General features: G+C 35.8%; 1 protein-coding gene across 5 annotated transcripts in view; it reads right to left on the bottom strand.

Annotated features, from left to right (window-relative positions):
- AKAP6 (A-kinase anchoring protein 6) overlaps positions 1-21001 on the bottom strand; it is a 480944-nt gene that overhangs the window by 75579 nt on the left and 384364 nt on the right. For all 5 annotated transcript variants that reach the window (XM_038544457.1, XM_038544461.1, XM_038544460.1 and 2 more), the window contains 2 exons: positions 10680-10826; positions 7179-7403 (listed from right to left, as the gene is read on the bottom strand). In XM_038544457.1, coding sequence (XP_038400385.1) covers positions 7179-7403; positions 10680-10826 — 372 coding nt within the window. The remainder of the gene's footprint in view (positions 1-7178; positions 7404-10679; positions 10827-21001) is intronic.

The following is a 21001-nucleotide window of genomic DNA, read 5'->3' as shown; positions in this document are numbered from 1 at the left end:
GGCAGATGCTTAACCATCTGAGCCACCCAGGCACCCCACTGGTCATTAATTTTAACCAAGAGTTTTCTGTATTCCACTTCTCACAGACCTGTACATTTGCTTGTCATCACAAAATCGTACCAGTGATTTATTGGAACAGTTCTTTCTACTTTTAAGTCAACCAGGTCCCAATAATGTATAAAACAACAAAAACATATATATTCATGCTACCTGTGCCACCATTCTGATTGAAATTTATGACTAGGAAGACCTTTTCTTTCCCATTTTAGATCAGCATCTCTATTCAAATTATAAAGGTATCATAATGTTAGAAAGGAAATGGGTACGAAGACAAAGTTGGTTAGGGTGGTGCCAAAGGCAATAAACTCTGGTTCAAAAGATGCCTTTGTCCTTCTGAAGCATCATTCCCAGTGAAGTAAACATGACTCCTGGTACACAGAATTGGCTATGTATCAGAAATTTTGTGCCAAACTCAAAGTGTTGTGTAGAGGAATTAAATGGCATCTATAATTGAATAAATTTATCAAAGGAAGAAGATGCCTACTGCAGAATCACAGAATGCTAGAGGTGAAAGGAATCCTTTCAAACCAAAAACCTAAATTTACAAATAAAGGATATCAGGCAAAAAGAAATTATTTACGGAGATTACATAGCTAGAAATCCTAGATTATAATGTTGCCAACTAACATCACCTAATGAGGGTACTCAATAAATACTATTAACTGGTAAATTGTAAAAGAATGACATGGTGCTAAAGTTATAGAAGACTGACAACTCATTATGAACACTAAAAAAAGAAATTTTGTTTATCTCCTTAAATGGATATCTAATTGTGTGTGTAGAGCAGTAATCTGGGAGAAATAGAATGAAGGTCTAAAAAGAGTGTTTATAAAAGATCAGGAAGACAAAAAATGAAGAAGAAGGACTCTAAGTAGCTGTTTTGCTATCTTGCTCAAAAGCTGAAAAATAGTCTGATGTGAATACCCACATTTGATAATCTGAGATTTGGTCTATTTTACCCTAAAAGAGCCGTCCTTTTCACAGGTGAGAGGGGAAAATTCAGTAAAGACCCAGACGTGGGTCTGTCTCATAACGCTGAGATCATGACCTGAGCCATAAATCAAGAGTCAGCTGCGTAATCCACTGAGCTACCTAGGTGCCCTGTTATCCCCATTTTTAAGATGAGAAACCCAGGACTTTAAGAAAGATCATGGATTAGAAATAGGTAGAACCACTATAAACCCAAGCATTTTGAACTCATTGGTGTAAGTTTCTTCGCTATTATGGGTCAGATGCACTGCTCTCATCCTACACCTAGATTAAATGGAGAGTATGGAGACAAGTTTGCAATTCTGTTCCCCCAGTTTCTTCCTAATTTGGGTTTATTAACAATAAAAATGATATTTAAGTAATGTTAAGTGATCAGTTAAGAGGGATGACTGGGTGGCTCAGTGGTTGAGCATCTGCCTTCGGCTCAGGTAGTGATCTTGGGGTGCTGTCTTTAATTTCCATGAATCTGGTTTACCTGACAGCAGTAATACAAATGACACATGTGAAATAAGTACACAGTTATATCCTTGTATCCTCAACTCATTCTCCTTCATAGAAATCATTCAGCATCTTCTTCTAGTAAAAGGTATGCTCATAAAGAATTTGGCCTCTGTTGTTTCCTTTTATTTACTTTAAAAGGCTGCATTGGGACTGCCTATAAAAATTTCCTGTAGATCTTCCCACTACCCCCAGATGGTAGTGTGTGTAACATTTACTTAAATCTATCTTTGAATTTAAACCTTAACCCAGCCAAATTTTTTTAAAAGGCAGTTCTGGATTGTAACCAGTTACTTAAAATTACTAAAGTGTTAGATGATAGATTTTTTTTTTTTAATATATGGTGGGAAAAAATACCTGATAAAAGCTGAATTCAGTATTTTCTTTTGACAAACGTACTTGGTTAATATTATAGCTTTTAAAAAAATTTATCTAAGACATATAGAAAAGATTAAGTCTCATCTGATATCTGTTGATTTTGAAAGTATTCAGATGCTTTTGTCACAGCCAGATTGAATCACTGTAATTCTTTGCAGCTTTGCCAACAACATCATTACAAAGTTTGTAATGGCTCCAGAAAACAGCAGCAGGGATGATCCTGGACCTGTAGGAACCACAACTTCCTTTCACATATTCCAAAACTTCCAAAATATCCTCTTCTGTCTTCCAACATAATCTCCTTAAAAATATGGGCTGTGAGGGACACAGGAAGTGTGATTATTTGTGGTGGCATTTGAGATTGGTTATAATGGACATGGGAAATTCCCTCTAAATGTCTTGGCTAGATTGGTCCAATTTTTACTTCTGGAAACTACACAGTGAGATTTGGGAAAATATTTCTCAAAGCATGTGAACTGTGTTTAGCTCTTTTATTTATCTCCTTTTATTAAAAGATGTATTTGTGATAATCCTTTTCAGAGTAACTACTTAGTAATGCTACACATTTAATAGTTAATTTAACATCCTTTTAAAGACTGTATCCTAAAAATTTTAATTTCCAAGATTTAAAACTCTGACTCACTGACTTCCTTCAGCTGGCTGCCCGAGTATTCAGAAATGGGATGAGGAACAAGAGGAGGCTACCAGTTAATGTGTTTTTCTCTTTTCAGAAAAAGATCTTTAACCCAGGGACTGTTGAGTCTACAAAGTAATGGCAGATTCTGGAACAGACTATTGGCTCTATCATTTACTACCTTAAGCAAATAACTTCAATTTTCCCTGCCACCATTTTCTCATCTATACATACGGGATAATAAACTATCTGCCTTAGGATGGTGATAAGGATTAATAAGCAAGTGGAGGTTAAACATTTAGAAACTGTGACTTACATCCTACAAACACTTGGTAAGGATTAGTTGTCATTGTTAAAATTATTAAAGAATGTTTTGTTCCTCCTACTGTAATTCTAACATGGCCTCCTTTCCTCAAAGGAGATGCAGATGGTAGCCATGCCCATGTTTATGGTAATTTTTGTAATCTAGAGCAGGGTCAGGAACCTAAGGCCTTGAGGGTCAAATCTGGCCCACTGTCTGCTTTTGTAAATAGTTTTGTAAATTAGTTTTATTGAACGCACTATATTAATTCATTTACATATTACTGGTGGCTGCTTTTACACTACAGCAGCCGAGTTGAGTAATTGTGACAGAGATTGTGTTATATGGCCTTTTGCAACAAAATGCTGGCCAACCCTTGATTTAGTGTACAATGAGGTTTCAGTGTTTATTCTGAAAGATCGTTGAATGACCAGATGGGAGAATACTGGAATTTGAACCCAAAGACCATGGCTTTTGCTCTGCCTCTGATGCTAGTTGCTGTGAGGATTCCAACAAGTCATGTTGACTTTCCACACCTCAAGTTCGCCATTCATAAAAATAAATAAAAACACCCAAAAGAAAGTGATCATAATTTTCATCTTACATAATTAGTGGAAAGTTTAAGTATAATAGCTTGGATAAAAGTGCTTGGTCAAATTTAAATTGCTAAGCAAATTTGAGACATTAATCACAGCCAAGCTTACTAAATCTATTCCACTCATTCACCTTCTTGATGACAGAGCTTCTTGGCAGCTCTAAACTTGCCTTCCTGGGCTGGTTCTGGGCCCAGTCCAGTGCTACAGCCTCTTTTAGCTAGTCATGAATAATTTCTCCCCAATTCGAGTCTCTAGGATAATGAATTTCGTTATGAAATATAAGAAACATATGATTAAGCAATTATTTTCTCTTGGAAGGGTCATCATTAAAAAGTAGTGCTTTCCAGCCAACGGCACTGGAGCTACACACACACAGAGGACTCTAAGGGGTCCTTTGCCAGCTGACCTCATTAACTCTCTGATGTGCTCTCCACATTTTATTGTAATGGGGTGTTCACTCCTCGATGATTCTGTGTTTCTGTCCCAGGAGTCTTAGGTTCACACCTTCGTGTATCTCCCTGTGCTGGACTTTGACTCTTTCTTTCTTAGGTAGAATTTTGTCTTGTTTATCCCATGTTTATCACACTTACTGCCTTAAAGTAAAAGAATACATTCCAAAACTGCTTTTTCTCTTCTTCCTAATACTTAAGATCCTATTCCTTTCTCTCAACCCAGACCAAACTCTAAGAAGGAAACAGTTGTGTCTACAAAGTAATGGGTTTTCCTTTTTATATGCAGCACCTTCCCACCCTGTTCTCCGGGGTAGTGCACTGCTTATCTATCATTACTCCGGGTGTCACATAAAGGAATTCATTCTGTTAAAACCCTGAGATTTTAGAGAATGGAGAATCATAAAGCTAAGTCCTGTGGATAAAGCCTGTCTTCAGTGTGACCATTGACAGCAGAAGACATTTGGGAACACACAAGAAGAGGAGAAATGTGACAAAAAGTTCCACACGTAAAGTTTCTTTAATAACGCTCTTTGGAGAGGCTTTATCACTTAGAAAGGCAGAGGGTATCTGTTCTTTAGGTTTGTGGTAAAAGTTTTTATTCTGCATATGCCTATTATCAATTATGATTTTGACAGGTTATAAACATTATGCTACATTATTATTATATTACAAACATTTGGTTTAATTCATCCAATGAATGTGGTAATATACAGAACACTTGATTAATCATACACTAAACGCTAAAGAGTAAACAGCTCAGAAATATTTAAAATTCTGGCTAGGAAAGACATTTATTCCAACAGACAGGCATAAAGCTTTCTTACAAAACAAAAAAGAAGTGCCATCATGCTAGATCCACTTAGCTTATCTGATCAAACTCCTCAAGGTCAAAATTGTAGAAGGAACTGAAGTTTCAAGTTATAGAGAAAAATTATCAGGGCTCCATAAACTCTGAAAGTTTGAACACTTCAATTTAAAAAGTGACCCATGGCAAAGAAGTTTACACTGCTGTAGTATAAAAATGTAAAATAAAAACACAAATATTTCTACCTCCCAAGACCTTCAGTAGCTAAGACTATCTGCTATTCTGGCCAAATTACTGAAATTATGATTGATAAACCAACCACAAAGAAATAGTGACATTTAGTTCTGTCCTGTTTTTTTCCTTTGAGCCATCCAGCATTGAAAGGCATTCAATAAATATCAATAAATATCAATTTTGCATAGTAGTTCAGAGAATAGGCTTTACACTCAGACAGCCCTGGATTTAAAACCTAATTCTACCACTCATTATATGTGGCCTTGGACTTGCAAAACTTAACCTCCGTGTGTGTTTCCATAGGCACATCCTGCAAAATCAAGATTCCACTTCATAGGTTGCTATTAACATCAAATGAGACACATACATATATATACTCACAATGTATATTGTACATTGTATCAGCAATATTGTATATTGTTGATGACACTATACAAAGCTAAAGCATGAAGCTAATGTCTTTGGAAGCATCAGCTATATTAATATAGAACTGCTCATTCTTCAACTTATAATAATAACAAAAGTGTGGGGAGATTGTTTTTAAATATCTATGAGATATGGGAGTAGGTAGGTATACAAATAATTGTAATAACAAACTTCCTGTCATTGTTTCTAATTATTATGTTACATTTGGAGGTTTATAATATGAAGAGATTCCTATCCCTTAAATGAACCATTACAAAAAGTAGAAATAATAATTTATGTATGTAAACTCATAACTGTGTGAAATAAATACTATTGGTATCTCATCTTATGGGATGAAGAAACTGAAGCACCGAGGGATAATACGAGAAACATGACCAAGGTTACACAACTGTCTGGGGCCATTAACTGGTTCACTAAAGTTGTGATATAGATACTATAGAGAAAAAATATATTTCACATCATCCAGCCTACTAATGACCAGGATGCTTTATAAGGTACATGCCAAATTCAAAATAACACAGCATTCAACCATCTGAAGACTTCATTTCCCTGCAGTGGAGGTTAGGGCAAGACAGGAAGAGATGAAATAACAAATCTTCTGGATGTTAGATTTTAAACAGTAAAAATCCATTTGCCTTGGGAAGAGGCTTTCATTTAATTTCCAGTTTGGTCTTGTAATTCAGTGGGAGAAGAGGAGGTTTTCAACCAAAGCAATTTGTAGGTGTGCAATGCAGTTTACTAGGAAGTATGGTGGTCTTATCTTAAAGGGTTCCTCCTCCTAGGCTGTGCAGGTGAGCAACATGAGCCTGCCTGTCTGGAAGGCAGGAGGTAAACCATGGGCCACATGTGACTAAATTCTCTGATCCACTGCTGGAAGACCATAGGGCTGTGAGGGGATGGTGGGTGCAGGGTCGGGGGCTGGGCGTGGGGGTAATGAATAAAACCTGGTTCTGGAAGGCTTGGAAAAGAAACAGTTGCTTGGTCCTAAGAAGTTCTTTCCTTCTTGGTTTCCCCCTTTCTCCTCTTTGAGACCATTCATGCCAGAAGGTTTCTTGTACCAAATTCATATCCTATAACCCCAAAGCCTCAGAGCCCAAATAATTACCACATTTAAAGGAGGATTCAAGTAGTACAGGCTAGCATAGGCAATAAAAGAAAATATTTGAATTCTGAACTGCTTTTGAATAGATCTTGCATATACCATGGAAACAAATGGGGTAAATGCTTCTTCTTTGCGGATATACAATGAACACGCACCCAGCTGTGTTGCCAAGGTTGGCATTTTTCTACAATGGACTATGCCTGTAATGTAGGAACCTCTTACTTTATTTCTTCCCTCTCTATAAATAGTTGATTCTCTCATATGTAAAAATTATGTTTCCTTTTGTTAGCATTAATGGTCTTCAATTAAATCATGTGCTTTTATCATATCAATTTATGGAAGTATTTTTAGCCACATTATTTATGGAACATTTAGGTCCGCCTTTCAAAGTCTTCAGTATTTTTTAGTGTTTGCTGGTCTGCTTTTAATTTATCAAAGCCCTCCCTCCACAGGCATTGCACAAAACACACAAGCAGCAGAGATTTCCCCTATACAATGTGTATTTGATATGCTTAATGTTCATCTTTATACACACAAAGATGTTGGCATACAAGAAATGTGGAGGGTGTCTATAAATTCAAAGAAACATTTAAGTGCACAGTGATACATAGATACATGGGTATAATACTTTATGTACTTGATAAATATTTCATCCCTACCATAAAGAAAGCTTTTTATCAACTTTGATTGTTTTTTTATTACCTTAAAGTATTGCAGTTGTTTCTCAGCATTCATTGTTCCTTCCTTTTCTTGTCTCAGACAGGAATTGAAGATGAAAAGCTCTGTATCTCTTAGCCACCCTTTCAGTTCTTTGATCCTGACCTCCAGCTGCCTTACCAGGCTTCCGCTTTCAGGAGAGAGCAGGTCACGTGGACCAGACCCACTGTGTCCTGCCATTGTGTCCTGGATCTTCTGTCCTAGGGTTTTCTAATGCATCAGATTAAAAGCAAAAACAAAACCAAAAACAAACAAACAAACAAAAACCAACAACAACAAAAACCAAAAATATAGATTAGCTTCAGCACCAAAAACATACCATAGTTTGGTTAGTAACAAGAGCCACCTGGAAGGTGTCCCACTGCACCTGCTACCTCACAACTGACATTCAGTTCAGATTAGCTCATTGTTCCATTTAGGATTTTTGAATTCTTGAGCAATGTGTGTTGTTCTGACTACCACTAGAGGCTTAAGAAGACCTCATTCACTTATAATTTCCTTTAACAGGAAGGAAAAGTTCACTATGGTCACTGATGAAAATTCATTTAAATTCTCATGACAGGAGTTTACAGTAAAATATTCCCTGCATAATATTTTCAGGAGATAGAAGTCCGAGTTTAATCAATATACTAAAGAGGCCAAGAGTAGATTGTGCATGGAGAATTAAATTCATTCTTTCTTTCTTTCTTTCTTTCTTTCTTTCTTTCTTTCTTTCTTTCTTTCTTTCTTTCTTTCTTTCTTTCTCTTTCTTTCTTTCTTCTTTCTTTCTTTCTTTCTTTCTTCTCTCTCTTTCTTCTCTTTCTTTCTTTCTTTCTTTCTTTCTTTCTTCTTTCTTTCTTCTTTCTTTCTTTCTTTTTCTTTCTTTTTTTCTTCTCTCTCTCTCTCTCTTGCTTTCATTTCATAAACTACAATTTCCCAAACCATGGCTGTTAAGAAGGGGTAGCCTCCTTGGTGCTGTTGTTACATGTTACCTGACTTGGAAATTGTTCAACCCCACAATTTCTCCCACTTTGCATTTCTGGATGCTAGACTTTCTAATATACGTGTCAAAAGAAGTCCCAATCCACTATTCTAGAAGCCTTCTTAGATTAACCTCTATGGCATGAACGTGCAGCTGAGAGGGCTTTTTTTTTTTCTTTCATTCTTTCTTTTTAAGGAAAACACTCTGGAGAATCAGTAGGAGTTAATCTATAATGATGAATTAAACCTACAAAAATAAGCTTTAAAACACAAATAAAATTAAGTCAACAAACATTCATTTGCTGCGTAGTGTTCTGTAAATAGTATCTTTAGGAGATCATAACAGAAAAATAGCCTTCCTTGGCAACACCCTTGTATTTTCATGGTGCAAATATTGATAATTTGAAGACCCTCGGTGGAATCCAGATTTAGCTATTGTTTTTATGCTGTAACAAAAGTAGCAGCAGGAGGTGAAATCAATGCCCTTGGAGGGTAGGGTCACAAAAAAGAATTTATTGCCACTTTTTTGTTCTGGAACAGTTTGCAATCATAAATTCTTCATAAACAGAATACTTCAGAGAATGGTCCGTCTTCATAAATATACGACAGAGGACATCAATTTCATTTAATTCACAATTTGTGTCAGCACAGCAGATGCCAATGCCTGCCTTGATAGGGTTGTTTAATATGCAATTGAGACAGAGTAATATGCAGCACAGGGGACAAAATTTCACAGATTAAACTGTACGCACCACTGACATTTCATTCTAATGTATTTCCATTCCACACTGTTCACCTTAGATGAAAGTAATATTAAAAACCATATCCCTCTATTTTACTATTGTTAGAAGTTAAAATCCTTGTCTTTAAATTTTTTTCATGCCAATTAAAATGTAATCATGCCAATTAAAGCAGGATGCCTGGTGGTGTTGGTGTGGCATAGGTTTTGCTAAAGTCTCCCTTCTACCCTTCTCACCCCCTAAATCATTACAAAATTCTGCCTATTGTACTCAAAGGGTATTTTTGTCAAAATGACAACCATTTTTTGTATCTGACTCATGAAGGATAGCTAAATACTGTTTCTTTCTTTAATCTTCTCTTGATTTACAATTTTTGTTGAGGAAGCAATATAACATCAAACAATTTTCAGAAAAGATTATTGTGAGCTGCTTATCAAATTAGAAATAGATATATTAAAATACAACATAAACTATTGCTCTTTCTATCAAGCACATAAAGTTGCTGATCTCATCTATTTAGTGAAATAACCCTTTAAAAATGTCATACGTTAACCACGTTTCTCCTGTAGATCATCAACGAATTCTGTGGAATTTAGCAGGTTCTGATTTCAATCACCATATTATAAAGTGGAAGCCACTAATTACTAGTAAAAAGTAACAGTAGGTCAGAATAAAAACTTTCAATGTTTTAAGTTACTTTGCACAAGTGCAGAGTGTAGTGAATTTAGATGAGAAAGCAAGGATTTAAACTTGCAGTTTTTAATCACCTAGATTAAGTATGGCATAAACCGAACACTGGCATTCCTCCAAGTCATCAAGGTACATGGAGAGCTTTTTATTCAAAATATTTTTGGAGTATTATTTCTTTAAAATTAAAAAAAAAGGCAGAAAAGGGAAGGCATGCAAAATTATGCTCCATAGCTGACACCGCCCATACTTTGCTGTTATAATTAATCATTTAAGTAATTGACAAATTTAGCTTACCCTTGATTTGAAGTGAAGGCAATTTAGGAGAGACGTTGATGAAAAAATACAGTTTAACCTCTCTCTCTCAGCTGTCTTCCAACAAAAGGACAGCACTGTCTCTTGCACAAGTGCCATCCTGGTCTGTGGTTAACAGAATCTCTATATTGCCTTTTTGCCAGATTCTTGCAACACAGTCTTTGGCTGAGACCCAGCCCATCATTGCGTGAAATGAATTACATGAAACTTTTTTTTTTGGGGGGGGCTTTTGTTAAAAGTGAGCTGGAAATTGAGGCACAAAACAGTGGCCGATTTCATTCTGCAATTCAGATTTGGGTCAGATTTGCATCTTTGTTTTGGTGGCTTTCTTGTGACTTGGAAGCTGTAGTGACAACTCCACTTTTCATCTGAAGGGTACAGTAAATAGTTAAACAGTGGATGTCTCTAACATGTACCTTCAGAATAAATTCTATTAACATTCATTCAAGCATGACAGTCAGTGTATATCAGATATACTGTATTATAGTTGACTTGGTGCATACCCATAATACATGGCATATTTTACTTACTTTTTTATGTATTAAAGAACCAAAATTATTAAAATCTGAGAGAAGACAAGCTCAGAGTAAAAAAAAAAAAATGCAACAGAAGAGGAAAAGCAGTGTTTTTCTCTCATAATAGCATAAATAGCTTGTTTGAAAGGTAGGTGGTGAATTGAAAGAGAGAGATATTTGTGCTTCAAATTAGAAATCAGACAGATAGAGTACTTCACTACACAAAAAATGTACACATAACCTACAAACAGTAATAAAAATGCAAATACCCCAAGCAGTTCCCATTTTTCATTAATTGAATCCACTTTTTCAAGGAGATCATTTGGTAGTAAAACGCCACCTTTCTTCAGTGCTTCAACCTTACTAAGCAGCTCCGCCTTTTTCGGGTCCCTGATGGACATTTCCACACTGTACCGCTGAAACGGAAAAAGAAAAGGAGAGATCTCACTAGGGAGACAGGTGTTCTTAAAGAGTCTTTCAGCATAGAGTTAGTGATGCTCATGGGTGTTAAATGTTTTTGTTTCCAATAAAATTTATGGGGAGGCTAAATCCAAGTATCTGTAGTAGTTGAGGAATGTTACAGAAACATTTCAAATATATATCACTCACACATACATCAACATCCAAGGGATTGCATTTAGTTGACTAAGATTTATGTCATTTTTAAAGTAAAGTTTACACACACAAATGATCTTTGATTTAAGATATTCCAAACAGGAAAATACCTGGTCCAGAGAGATTTAATATCACAGTTCATTTCAGCTAACATGTGACTCCGGAGTACTGCCCATCTCTCATCTCTGCCCCACAAAGAACTGGTGGTACAGGTACAAATAAAATGATCCCTAAAGATTGTGTGAACTTCCTCCTTAGCCTGTAAGTCTCCTGAATTCTCAGTTAACACTTTTTCTCCCCATTTTTCTTTTACTTAAAAACTGTGTGGGCCTGAGAAGAGGTACATATAGAGAAAAAAAAAAAAAAAGAGCAAATCAGTGCTTTAGAAATGTTTACAAATCTATGCCTCTTTAATGATTACCACAAAATGTCCCCCAACATCACAATTTACTACAGATACCTCTCCCCCAATATACGTTATATTCTAATAAACTGCCAAGTGAGTCTCTGCTAAGAGATGCTTTGCTAGAGATAACCTAAGTGCCATTTAATAATGTTTCTATAGTGATTTCTATAGTGGCAGTTTCTAAAGTGATTCTCTTCAAATAACTCTATTTGGATAACTTCATAGTTAGAAAGTTTTAAATTACAAATAGCTATAAATGACTATATTTTTAAAATGTACTACACACAAAAACACCTCTGAGTAGAAAACTAGATTCTGGTTAAAACATTATCCATATTTACAACTTTAGCACATTTCCAAAACGTAATGGCAATCCTCCAATTTTTTCCTTTGAGGCACGTAAGCTGGGCCACTGAGGCCCTTGATAGTATTGCTCTATTGCTCTAACTGAGCTAAGAGGGTCGCCTTATCAGATCCAAAGAGAAAAGCTTTTGTCTGGGCAAAGTAGCAAATCAAGAAGTCCAAAACATGACCAAGCATGTTATTCACCCTGAAAACACAGTATTAGATAAGATCCCAAACTAAAATACAATTGGAAGTAGCTTATAGGAAAAGAAGGTATGAAATCCTTGTTTTGGGTAATAGATACTCAGCATTTATGTGTATATGTTTGCATACTTTGTTTCATATTTTAATCTTTCATTTACACTAAACACACACATCATTTGTATTATGTAAACTTCTGCAAATGTTAGTCATTTGTGGATCACAGAACAAAATGTTTTAAGTGAGATGATTTAAAGCATTTCATAGTATTAATGAATGTTGATCAGAGTGTCAAAGTATCCAAAATTACATGAATATGCATAATCAGAACTCTTCCAGAATTTGACCTGTGACACGTGGGAGATTCTGATTGCATTTTCTGATGGCAGGCAATTACCAGGCCCATGTTACTCCAATACTTAAAAAACACTGGCCACTTGAGTTTTCTGGACAAAACACTCAACAAGTATTCTAGAAACCTAGATAGTGTTTTATTTATCAGAGTGATGATTGGGAGAGGGCAATCTGCTTTAGGTAATCAGATTCCCATCTAAAGATGATGCTGCTGACAAAGATTTACATAATTAATTTGGTAAGACTTCTTTGACATAATATAGGGGAAACCAGCATTTCAGGGAGGCAGAAGAATCCTATTTAAATCTTTTGCTTATGCCATGTTCACTGATAGAAGGAGTCCTCTGACTGTGCCACCTGGGAGCAGTCTCAACCAGTTATCACTTCACTTATGACAAGCTCATCCCTCTCTTTACCCCAACTTTTAAGGGCTCCCACACAACAGATCAGTCAAGACAGAGGACAGTTTAGATTTGTCTCATAAAAATGATAGTCTGGTAATAATAAAAAAATATAAAAAGCAATTAATTTAATTTTAGACATAGTAAAATAATTTTCTCTAGGAAATGTGGTACAAGTAGTCACTGCAATGGCTATTATAAAAGGTTATTACATTAAAAAACTTGTCTTTACGTATGTTCCCTGTCTCACCACCATGTAACCTACTGTATAAATAGCTTGATCAAAGATGTGATTGATGGACAATGCTTTCAAACTATAAAAGCTAGAAGAATCTAGCTAATCATTAGGTGTATCAGTATATGCACAAGGGGTACCAGAATCTCATGTAATTTAAGGCACAGATATTGACTTTAAGTTTTGAGGCCCTCTGAAGGTTGAATCTGATATGACTTAGGACCTCAAGTTGTATATATGTGTAACAATGCCAGAGGGTTGTTTTTGCTGATACCCAAGACATTTTGCTCTTCTCTCTTTCAACATCTTTTCAGCAAAGAAGCCTTAGATGGGGAGAATCAACTGCCAGCTCCATCAGTTCTCAGTCATCCTATCAAGTAGGGCTACTTTCTCCTGTGGAGAGAAGATAATTTAATCTTCATATTCATTTCACCCACAGCAGCAAGTGAGCAGAGACTGCCCCATTGTGTCCTATAGTCTGGGGATATTATGATAGGGACTACTCTTCAATAGCCAAAAATGAGATTAACAAAGTTAAAGTCAGATGGCTTTCCTTGAGTGCTAAGGTAAATAAGCATCCAGTATTTAATTTCCCCACAGCACCTGCTGTGGGCCTCTCTGTCTAGTCGAAAATAAAATATACTCTATTGAAAGGGCATATTTACATTATTAAGTGTATTTGCCTGGCCAATTCAATTTTGACTAATGAAGCCTCCTAATAGATACGTGAATGATCTAAATCAAAGACACAGGCTACTCCTATCCAAAATGCCACTCCCATGTGTACTGGGAGGTATATAAGAAAACTTTAAAAACAAAGCTAAAAATAACCACAAACACTAGCTTGCTATTTTTAACTAAAAATTAAAGAAGTTTTTAGAAATTCTTACTCAGTGCTTGCTTTTTAAAAACACAAATGCTAAAATCGAATTATAAAACAAAGCCAGTAAAACACGGATTTCTGAAAGTAAATATAATTAGAAATGCATAAAGACTTGATTGAGATAACTTTTTTGACAGTTATGCTAAAGGCTCTTTCCCTCCTAAAATCTTTTTTTTTTTTTTTTTTTTGTTAAAAATCACACCAAAAATTCTGCCCAAATGGAGACTGGAACAATGCCTTGAAACAGTGTTAATTGTCACCATGGAAACCAGAAGAATAAGCCATTTTGAAACTGGTATAGAAGGCACACATTGAGCAACTCAAGCATTTTTCTGCCTCCCTCAATGTTAAAGAACAAGATGCCTTGTCACTGTGAGGTCAGAGAAAGAAAGCATCATGAAAGGGTTGTAGATGCTCACTGTCTAGTAAATAAAAAAAATAGAAAATAAACTACATACAGCTAATGCTATAAGACTACCCAGTGAATCTTTTTGAAATAGAAAGATCATCAAAAGATGGCCAGGATTGGGGGATGGATTCCACCTAAGCAAATCTTCAGGGCTATATTATGTGAACCTTGCCCCCAAAGCTCCCTGGGAATTCTGCTGTTGTAATAAAACTTCAGAAGAGGAAAGAAAAAAGGCAGCATGATGGAATTCAAAATAATGCTCTAAAAGCACACAGAGAGATTAAGACATCCATTGTAAGACTTTTGTATGGTGCTTCTGTTGGTTATGCTGAAAAGAGACCAGACATTGCTGAGCAGAGGGTGAAGTTTTGGCTACAAGAAACATAAGAATTAAACCAAAGAATTTTCTTGATTATTAGAATAGAGCTGTCCAATTCTGTGTCTTCAGGGTCTGAACATTTACATCTTATGCCACATTTTAACTGGGCTTTACGTGACTTTATATCAAGAAGGGTTAAAGCAAGGAAAATGATCTGGTTATTAGAATATCAAGTTTGAGTATCTTTCCCAGTGCAAAGTAATACCACACACAAACACCTGTATATCCAGCATAATCCCCTTTCCCTTAAACTCACAACAGAAAGAGAGAGAAAATACAGCGAGGGAAAAAACAAAACAAAACATGTATTTTAGTCTATTTACAAGAAAGCACATGCTAGGAATACACCAAAACACCAAACTACTGGTAAAACTATACGTGAAAATATGCATTTTTGCACCAAAATGCAGAGATGTGTCTGTCTGTGACTCTCGTATTGTGCTTTCTGGCTAGTGTTTGCCCTCCTCATGCGAGGCTTCATGGTGGCCCCTCAGCAAGTCCATGCCTAATGCCATTCAGTGGCGAACAAAGAGTCTTTTTATATGAAAGTCCAGGGTCCACGGCTCAGCTGTACATGCCCCCCGAGTGCAGGAATCTGCTAGAGGCCAGTGCCGTCTTTGCCGCAGCTCCTGTGCTGCCCCCTTTTCCAGAACACCAGTGTCCAGCATTTCACAACGCATGTGATGTTTCACATGGAGCCACTATCACCTACACTCCAGGAAGATGTTCCAGATTGAAGAAGGTTCAAGCCCAAGACAAATAATAGTCGTTATTTCTTGCAAACTCTTTGTATTTTATCATTAGCAATTTATGGCGAATAATTGCACGGAGAAATTATAAAGACTCCTACAATTGTCCTTGTAAATTAATAATAGGCTTTCTTGATTGGGATAAATTTGCTGCTGAGCCTTTGGAAAAATTAAAAAGTGCAATGTCATTTAAAATTGCCAGAACTCGCACAGCAAATTACATCTGAGGTTAAGAATTGAGTTTTACCCCCTCTTCTAGCTTATTCCATTTGCATGATCTGGAAATCACATTACATTGGCCATGTATTGTTAATTGGACATAGATTGCATTATCTTTAATATAAATCAAACTACAAATATTAAAATGAATTGCAAATTCCCTAATAGAAGATCATAAAACAATCTTTTTTAAAGTATCTCCCATTAATAATTTAATTCCAATTATATCACTCAGAAAACTTAAGTAGGAAACCTGGCAACTTATTTCTCCAATCATTTCTTTTACATAACAAATACCCAAGCCTTTGAAAACAAATACCCAGAGTAGAATTCATTGTTATAAAAGAAAAATAAAAACACCAAGAACCAGTAACTTTTCATTCTGATTTCATGTTGAAATACTGCATAAGAACACCAAGCCTGCCTGTCTCATCCCTTCCCTACCCATGGCAAGGGTAAGAAAGAAGTCTCCACAGAAAAGATTCACTAAGTTTCAGAACTATTGTGATCTCATTATCTAAAATTATAAAATTGATTATTATTCTTCTATTTATTTTTTAAAAGGTTCTCTAGCCCCTTAGATTTCTATATAAATCTTCTATCTTTCTGAAGCCTTTGCATGGCCTTTAATGAGTTTATATTAAATATTTAATACTGTTTAGGGCATATCCACTACTACCCAAAACAGTTATATTCCCAGCAGTCCCACTGTTTCAGGCAGAGGACTTGATTGATCCTCCTACCCTGAATTGAGTAGAATGAAAAGAAGCAGTTGGAAAATAGCAGCAATCATTTAATGCAGATGACCTCTGACAGCCTCGCAGCTCTTCTATCTGAACAGAAATTTGCATGGGGTCTCTGTGCAGAGGAACAATGTAACCTAAATGGTAGACAATCTTTATTCTAATGAAGTGGGTGTCAAGGTCAATGTAAAACTGCAATGATAAATGGTACACCACTAGGCAAGAGAAGTTGCATAGGCATTGTAGTGCTTTCACATTAATTGAAGACTGAAATGCACTGCGTGAAAAGCACAAGCCTCTCTTTTCACCATAATGTGTTAATGCGCCAATGCCGAAATGATTTCTTCAAGATGTTTGCCTGTTGACACGTATCTTATTGCAAAAATAACGCAAATGTGGAATTATGGCAAAAAACAAAATGAACATTTTTAGAATTTTGCTTTTTCCTGGAATAGAATTAGAAAAACCTAAATAAAATGTCCCCAAACAACATCCTGACACCTAATGTAATTCCTTTGATCCCCTTTTCTTTTCTTTTTCTATTTAGACCTGTCTTTAATTAGTTTCAACCAAGCAACCTTTAAAGACCCCTTCGCTGGGTGCTTTTATACTGAGTAACTGTAAAAGAGGACCAAGGAGAGGAGAATCATTCAAATATTATTTTTCCTTCTCACTTCTAAGTTTTTTGCTTAGTCTGCAGTTAAGATCTTCAGGTATTGTTTGTCCTGAATGAAAATGTATGAAAAGCCTATGGTTTGTAAAAGAAAATAACTATTTTCTAGTGTGAGAACTAGAAAACTATAATCTGGCCATTTGACATTGCCAAAATGACTATACAGCAATAATTACACCATTTCTTCAGTTGATCTAGCAATCTTGTGACAGCCAATTTTTTTTTTTTTGTTATATAGAAATAAGGACTATAAACTGCTTTAAAAAAATCCTGATTTACTTAAGCCTGTAGAGGGGACATTGTTTGCTAATACACTCATTAGCAACCAAGCATTTTAACTTCATCAATTAAACAGGAAATGGAGTTGCACCATTAGTTTCACTCTTTGCTAAAATACTGATAAGAGCATATTACGAACCATTTGAGAAACATTTCTAGGCTCAACCCGTAATATGTCATAAACTCAATGCATTTTTATGGTTGACTTTTTTTCCCCCTGATTCCGGTAGATGTAACCACCTTTCTAACACTAAGCTTCCTGCTACAAATAGATTTTAACAATGGAATTACAGTTACACTAGTCAGGAAAGGTCTGTGGGTCTTTTGGTGTATAGTCTTGGTGACTAGGAGGCTATTAGTATGATTTACTAGAAAATAAATGATATTGCTAGTTTGCAATTTTGATGGAAAACAAAATGTTTCAAATAGAATTTAAAATTCCTTAAATGGTAATTCAGAGGGAAAAAAAATCTCAATATGAGGGAGGATAGTGAAAAAGAAAAAAAAGTTACTGATGAAACTGTTTAAAAAACTGTACAGCTTCATCTGTGTGTGATTTGTCAGGTCTGAAGCTTTGACGTGCCCAAGGGGCAGACCCCAGCGGGGAGTAGGCTGCCGAGCTAAATAGCTGTGAAAGAAGTCTTAATGTAGGATGGAATTCAAACTAACCTTGACATGACCTCGGGAAAAATATGCAAAAAGTAAAATGAATGCACTCTGCAAGATACATCCTAATTTTGTGGTGGAGCTGGTTAGTTTTACAAACATAACTGAGACCTTAAAAGAAAAATAGAAAGCTAGTAAAAGGGGCAAACTTTGGAATTCAGGCAAAAAAAAACGTAAGCAAGCATGATGTGTTACTGTGAAGGCATGTGAACCATTTGGAAAGAATCCAAATAAAAACCCACACCGAACAATATTGTTGTCAGCCTGTCTATTCAGGAAAATTGTTTTTTTTTTTTTTTTTTTTAGGTTGAATATAAATGACACAAAGCCAAGATTACATCACTGCATTACAAAGTCTGTTGTGGTTTTTAGCTGAACAAGCCCCATGGATCTATTGGTTTAGGACAGTAATTCAGTAAGGAGGTTTTAATGTGTTATTTTTCCTCCAGTGACAATAAAAAATAGAGGAATTTAAGGAAGAAATATCGTGGGTGCTCTCTAGTCTATCTCTTGCTTTTGATCTGTATTTGATAAACCACGCTCACATTTTAGTTGATGCATTGAGTCTTGATTTGACTTTATTATAAATTTTGCCTGTTTTGATGTGATCGGCTTAGGAGGAAGGCATTTGTTCTAGCTCCCCGGCCAAGAACTGGCTAACTCATTGGATATATGGAAATTTTAATTGACTGTCAACTTGTGTAGAAATTCAATCCTATTACCTTCTCAATGCAATTTTGTAGCAATACCAGTTATTTACTACACTACTAACCAGATTTTAAACATAATTAAATTGCTAAGAACATACACCCAAAATCTAATGACTTAAATCCCTACAGCAAGGATGTGAATTCCTAGATCAGGTATTCGTGATTCCATTAGGTTTTCATAAGCATAAAGTGAGCAGAAGGATGTAATCACTTAGAAGCACAGAAGCAAGGAGTTTTCCTGAGAACCTGTTGAACAACATATGTAAAGATCACTGTTTTGTGGATATCTTATACTACAGTGCTCTTTTGTGATCTAGTCTTATTCAATATTTTTATTAATGATACATGGAAGTAAAATATGTGTATGGCATGTTGATTGGATTGCCAGATTATACTAATCTCAATGACCAATAGAGAATAATAAATATTTCAATTCAAAGATCAGAAATTCAAATATGTATAAGGTAGTGGTATACAAGCAAAATGGCTGTCTTGAGGAAAAAGAAAAAAAAAAAAAAAAAAAAAGCCCTGATTTGTAGTGTTTGCTGATTTCCCTGGTGTAAATACTCCTCCCATGGCAGATTCCAAACTACCAAAGGTGGCTACCACTGGCAAAATTTCTGAATATTTAAGGATCAGTTCTTCTGAGCCAGTATTAGCTAGCTAAAGTAGTATCCTACTACCTGGCAGCTAATGTAAAGAAGTTGAGCTGAGCACAGATTAAGTCATCTTCTTTCATACTCTAACCATTGCTAGTGTCTTAGAAGAAGAGAACTACTTTCTCTACTAAAAGAAAAACAATGAAAAAATTGGATGATTACAAACATTCGATCCGAGTGAAGGGGAAAAAGAAGTAATGTGGTTTGTGGAGGATAGGAGAACATGAGTTCCATCTAAATGAGGCAACCATTACTCAGCTCTTTCAACTGTTCCTTTGTTGAGAATATGGCTTCAGGATGGTCTCTATGTGAACAGGTTTCTGGTTTAAGAGAAGACAGAAATATGTATTTTCATGTGAAATCTCCTAAATTTTAGACATTGAATTAAAACTTTTTGACACTGTGCAGGCCAAACTATGTCCCTGAGCTGGATCTGAATTCGTAGGCAACCTGAAGCTATGATGATACTATACTCCAAAGAGAACACAACATGCTAGCATAGTAGATTAAATCTAAGTAGAAGATATGATACATGTCAAGCCTGAGATAATAATCTCCGACCAATAAAAAAAATAAAAATACAAAAACTGCATAAACTGTCTTTAGGTTCAATGAGTCAACAGACAGTGGAAGGTAAATATAAAAAAGGAAATATGATTTGGGCTGGACTGAGATAAACATAGGGTTATAAATAAGAAAAGTAACAGCTTGATTGTGATTTACTAGGCTCAAACCTGGTTCTGGTTGGGTTCTATTTTCCAAGAGGGGCTTAGGCACTGTCTAAAATGTCCATAGGAGAGCACTCAAGGAAGGCCAAATATTTAACGTTTCACCAAGGAGCAAGCTATTGAAGGAGCTGAAGATATTCAGCCAACAGGTAAGTAAGAGTTGAAGATGACAGAAGAGAGGAAAGGACATGTTAGCAGACTTGAAAAATTTAGAAGACTTTCAATAGAAAAATATTAATTTCTTTCATCTGATCTCAGAGGTCAGGCATGGGATCAAAGGCTGAAGAACAAGTAGGAACAAAGCTGGGGCAACAGGGAGTTCCCACTTACCACAGGTATTCAAGCAGACATCGGAAGTGTAACTGGTTGGGATATTTTATGACATAGTTAGGAACTGAATGAGAACTGGTCTAGAAAATAAAGTCTACAGTTCCTATCTGTTTTAGAAAGTGGAACTTCTCTGCACCCCCATCCCCAAATCAGCCATAATGATCATATTATTATGTGTATAAGAGGAATGCTAAGACCAAAACACACCAAGTGAAGGAGAAGCCATCACTTACTGGAACAAGACTCACATATAAGATTCTCACGTAGAGAAACCTAGGAGAACAACAAGGGAGCAAAGATATAACCATATAAAATGTAAGCTACTCAATCAAAGCCCAAGATAGGACACTGAGAATGAGAAGAAAAGGCAAGGTTAAATGAAAAATCCTCAAATCATCTTCAATCTGTCCTACTTTAGAAAAGGATTTCATTGAATTTGAGTCATTAAATGAAACCTTTTGAGTCCTTTTTTATTGGTAAATATTTTATGGGGGAACTTCTATAGAATTTATGCAGCTAAGTCTATATTTCAATAAAGTCTTTCCTGTAGATTTTTTTTAAAGACATAAACTTCACAAATGCCACTCTCAAATATTTCCTTCCATCA

The sequence above is a fragment of the Canis lupus genome, chromosome 8, assembly GCF_011100685.1.
Source record: "Canis lupus familiaris isolate Mischka breed German Shepherd chromosome 8, alternate assembly UU_Cfam_GSD_1.0, whole genome shotgun sequence".
NCBI classification, from domain to species: domain Eukaryota; kingdom Metazoa; phylum Chordata; class Mammalia; order Carnivora; family Canidae; genus Canis; species Canis lupus.
This window is presented reverse-complemented; position numbering and strand designations above follow the sequence as displayed.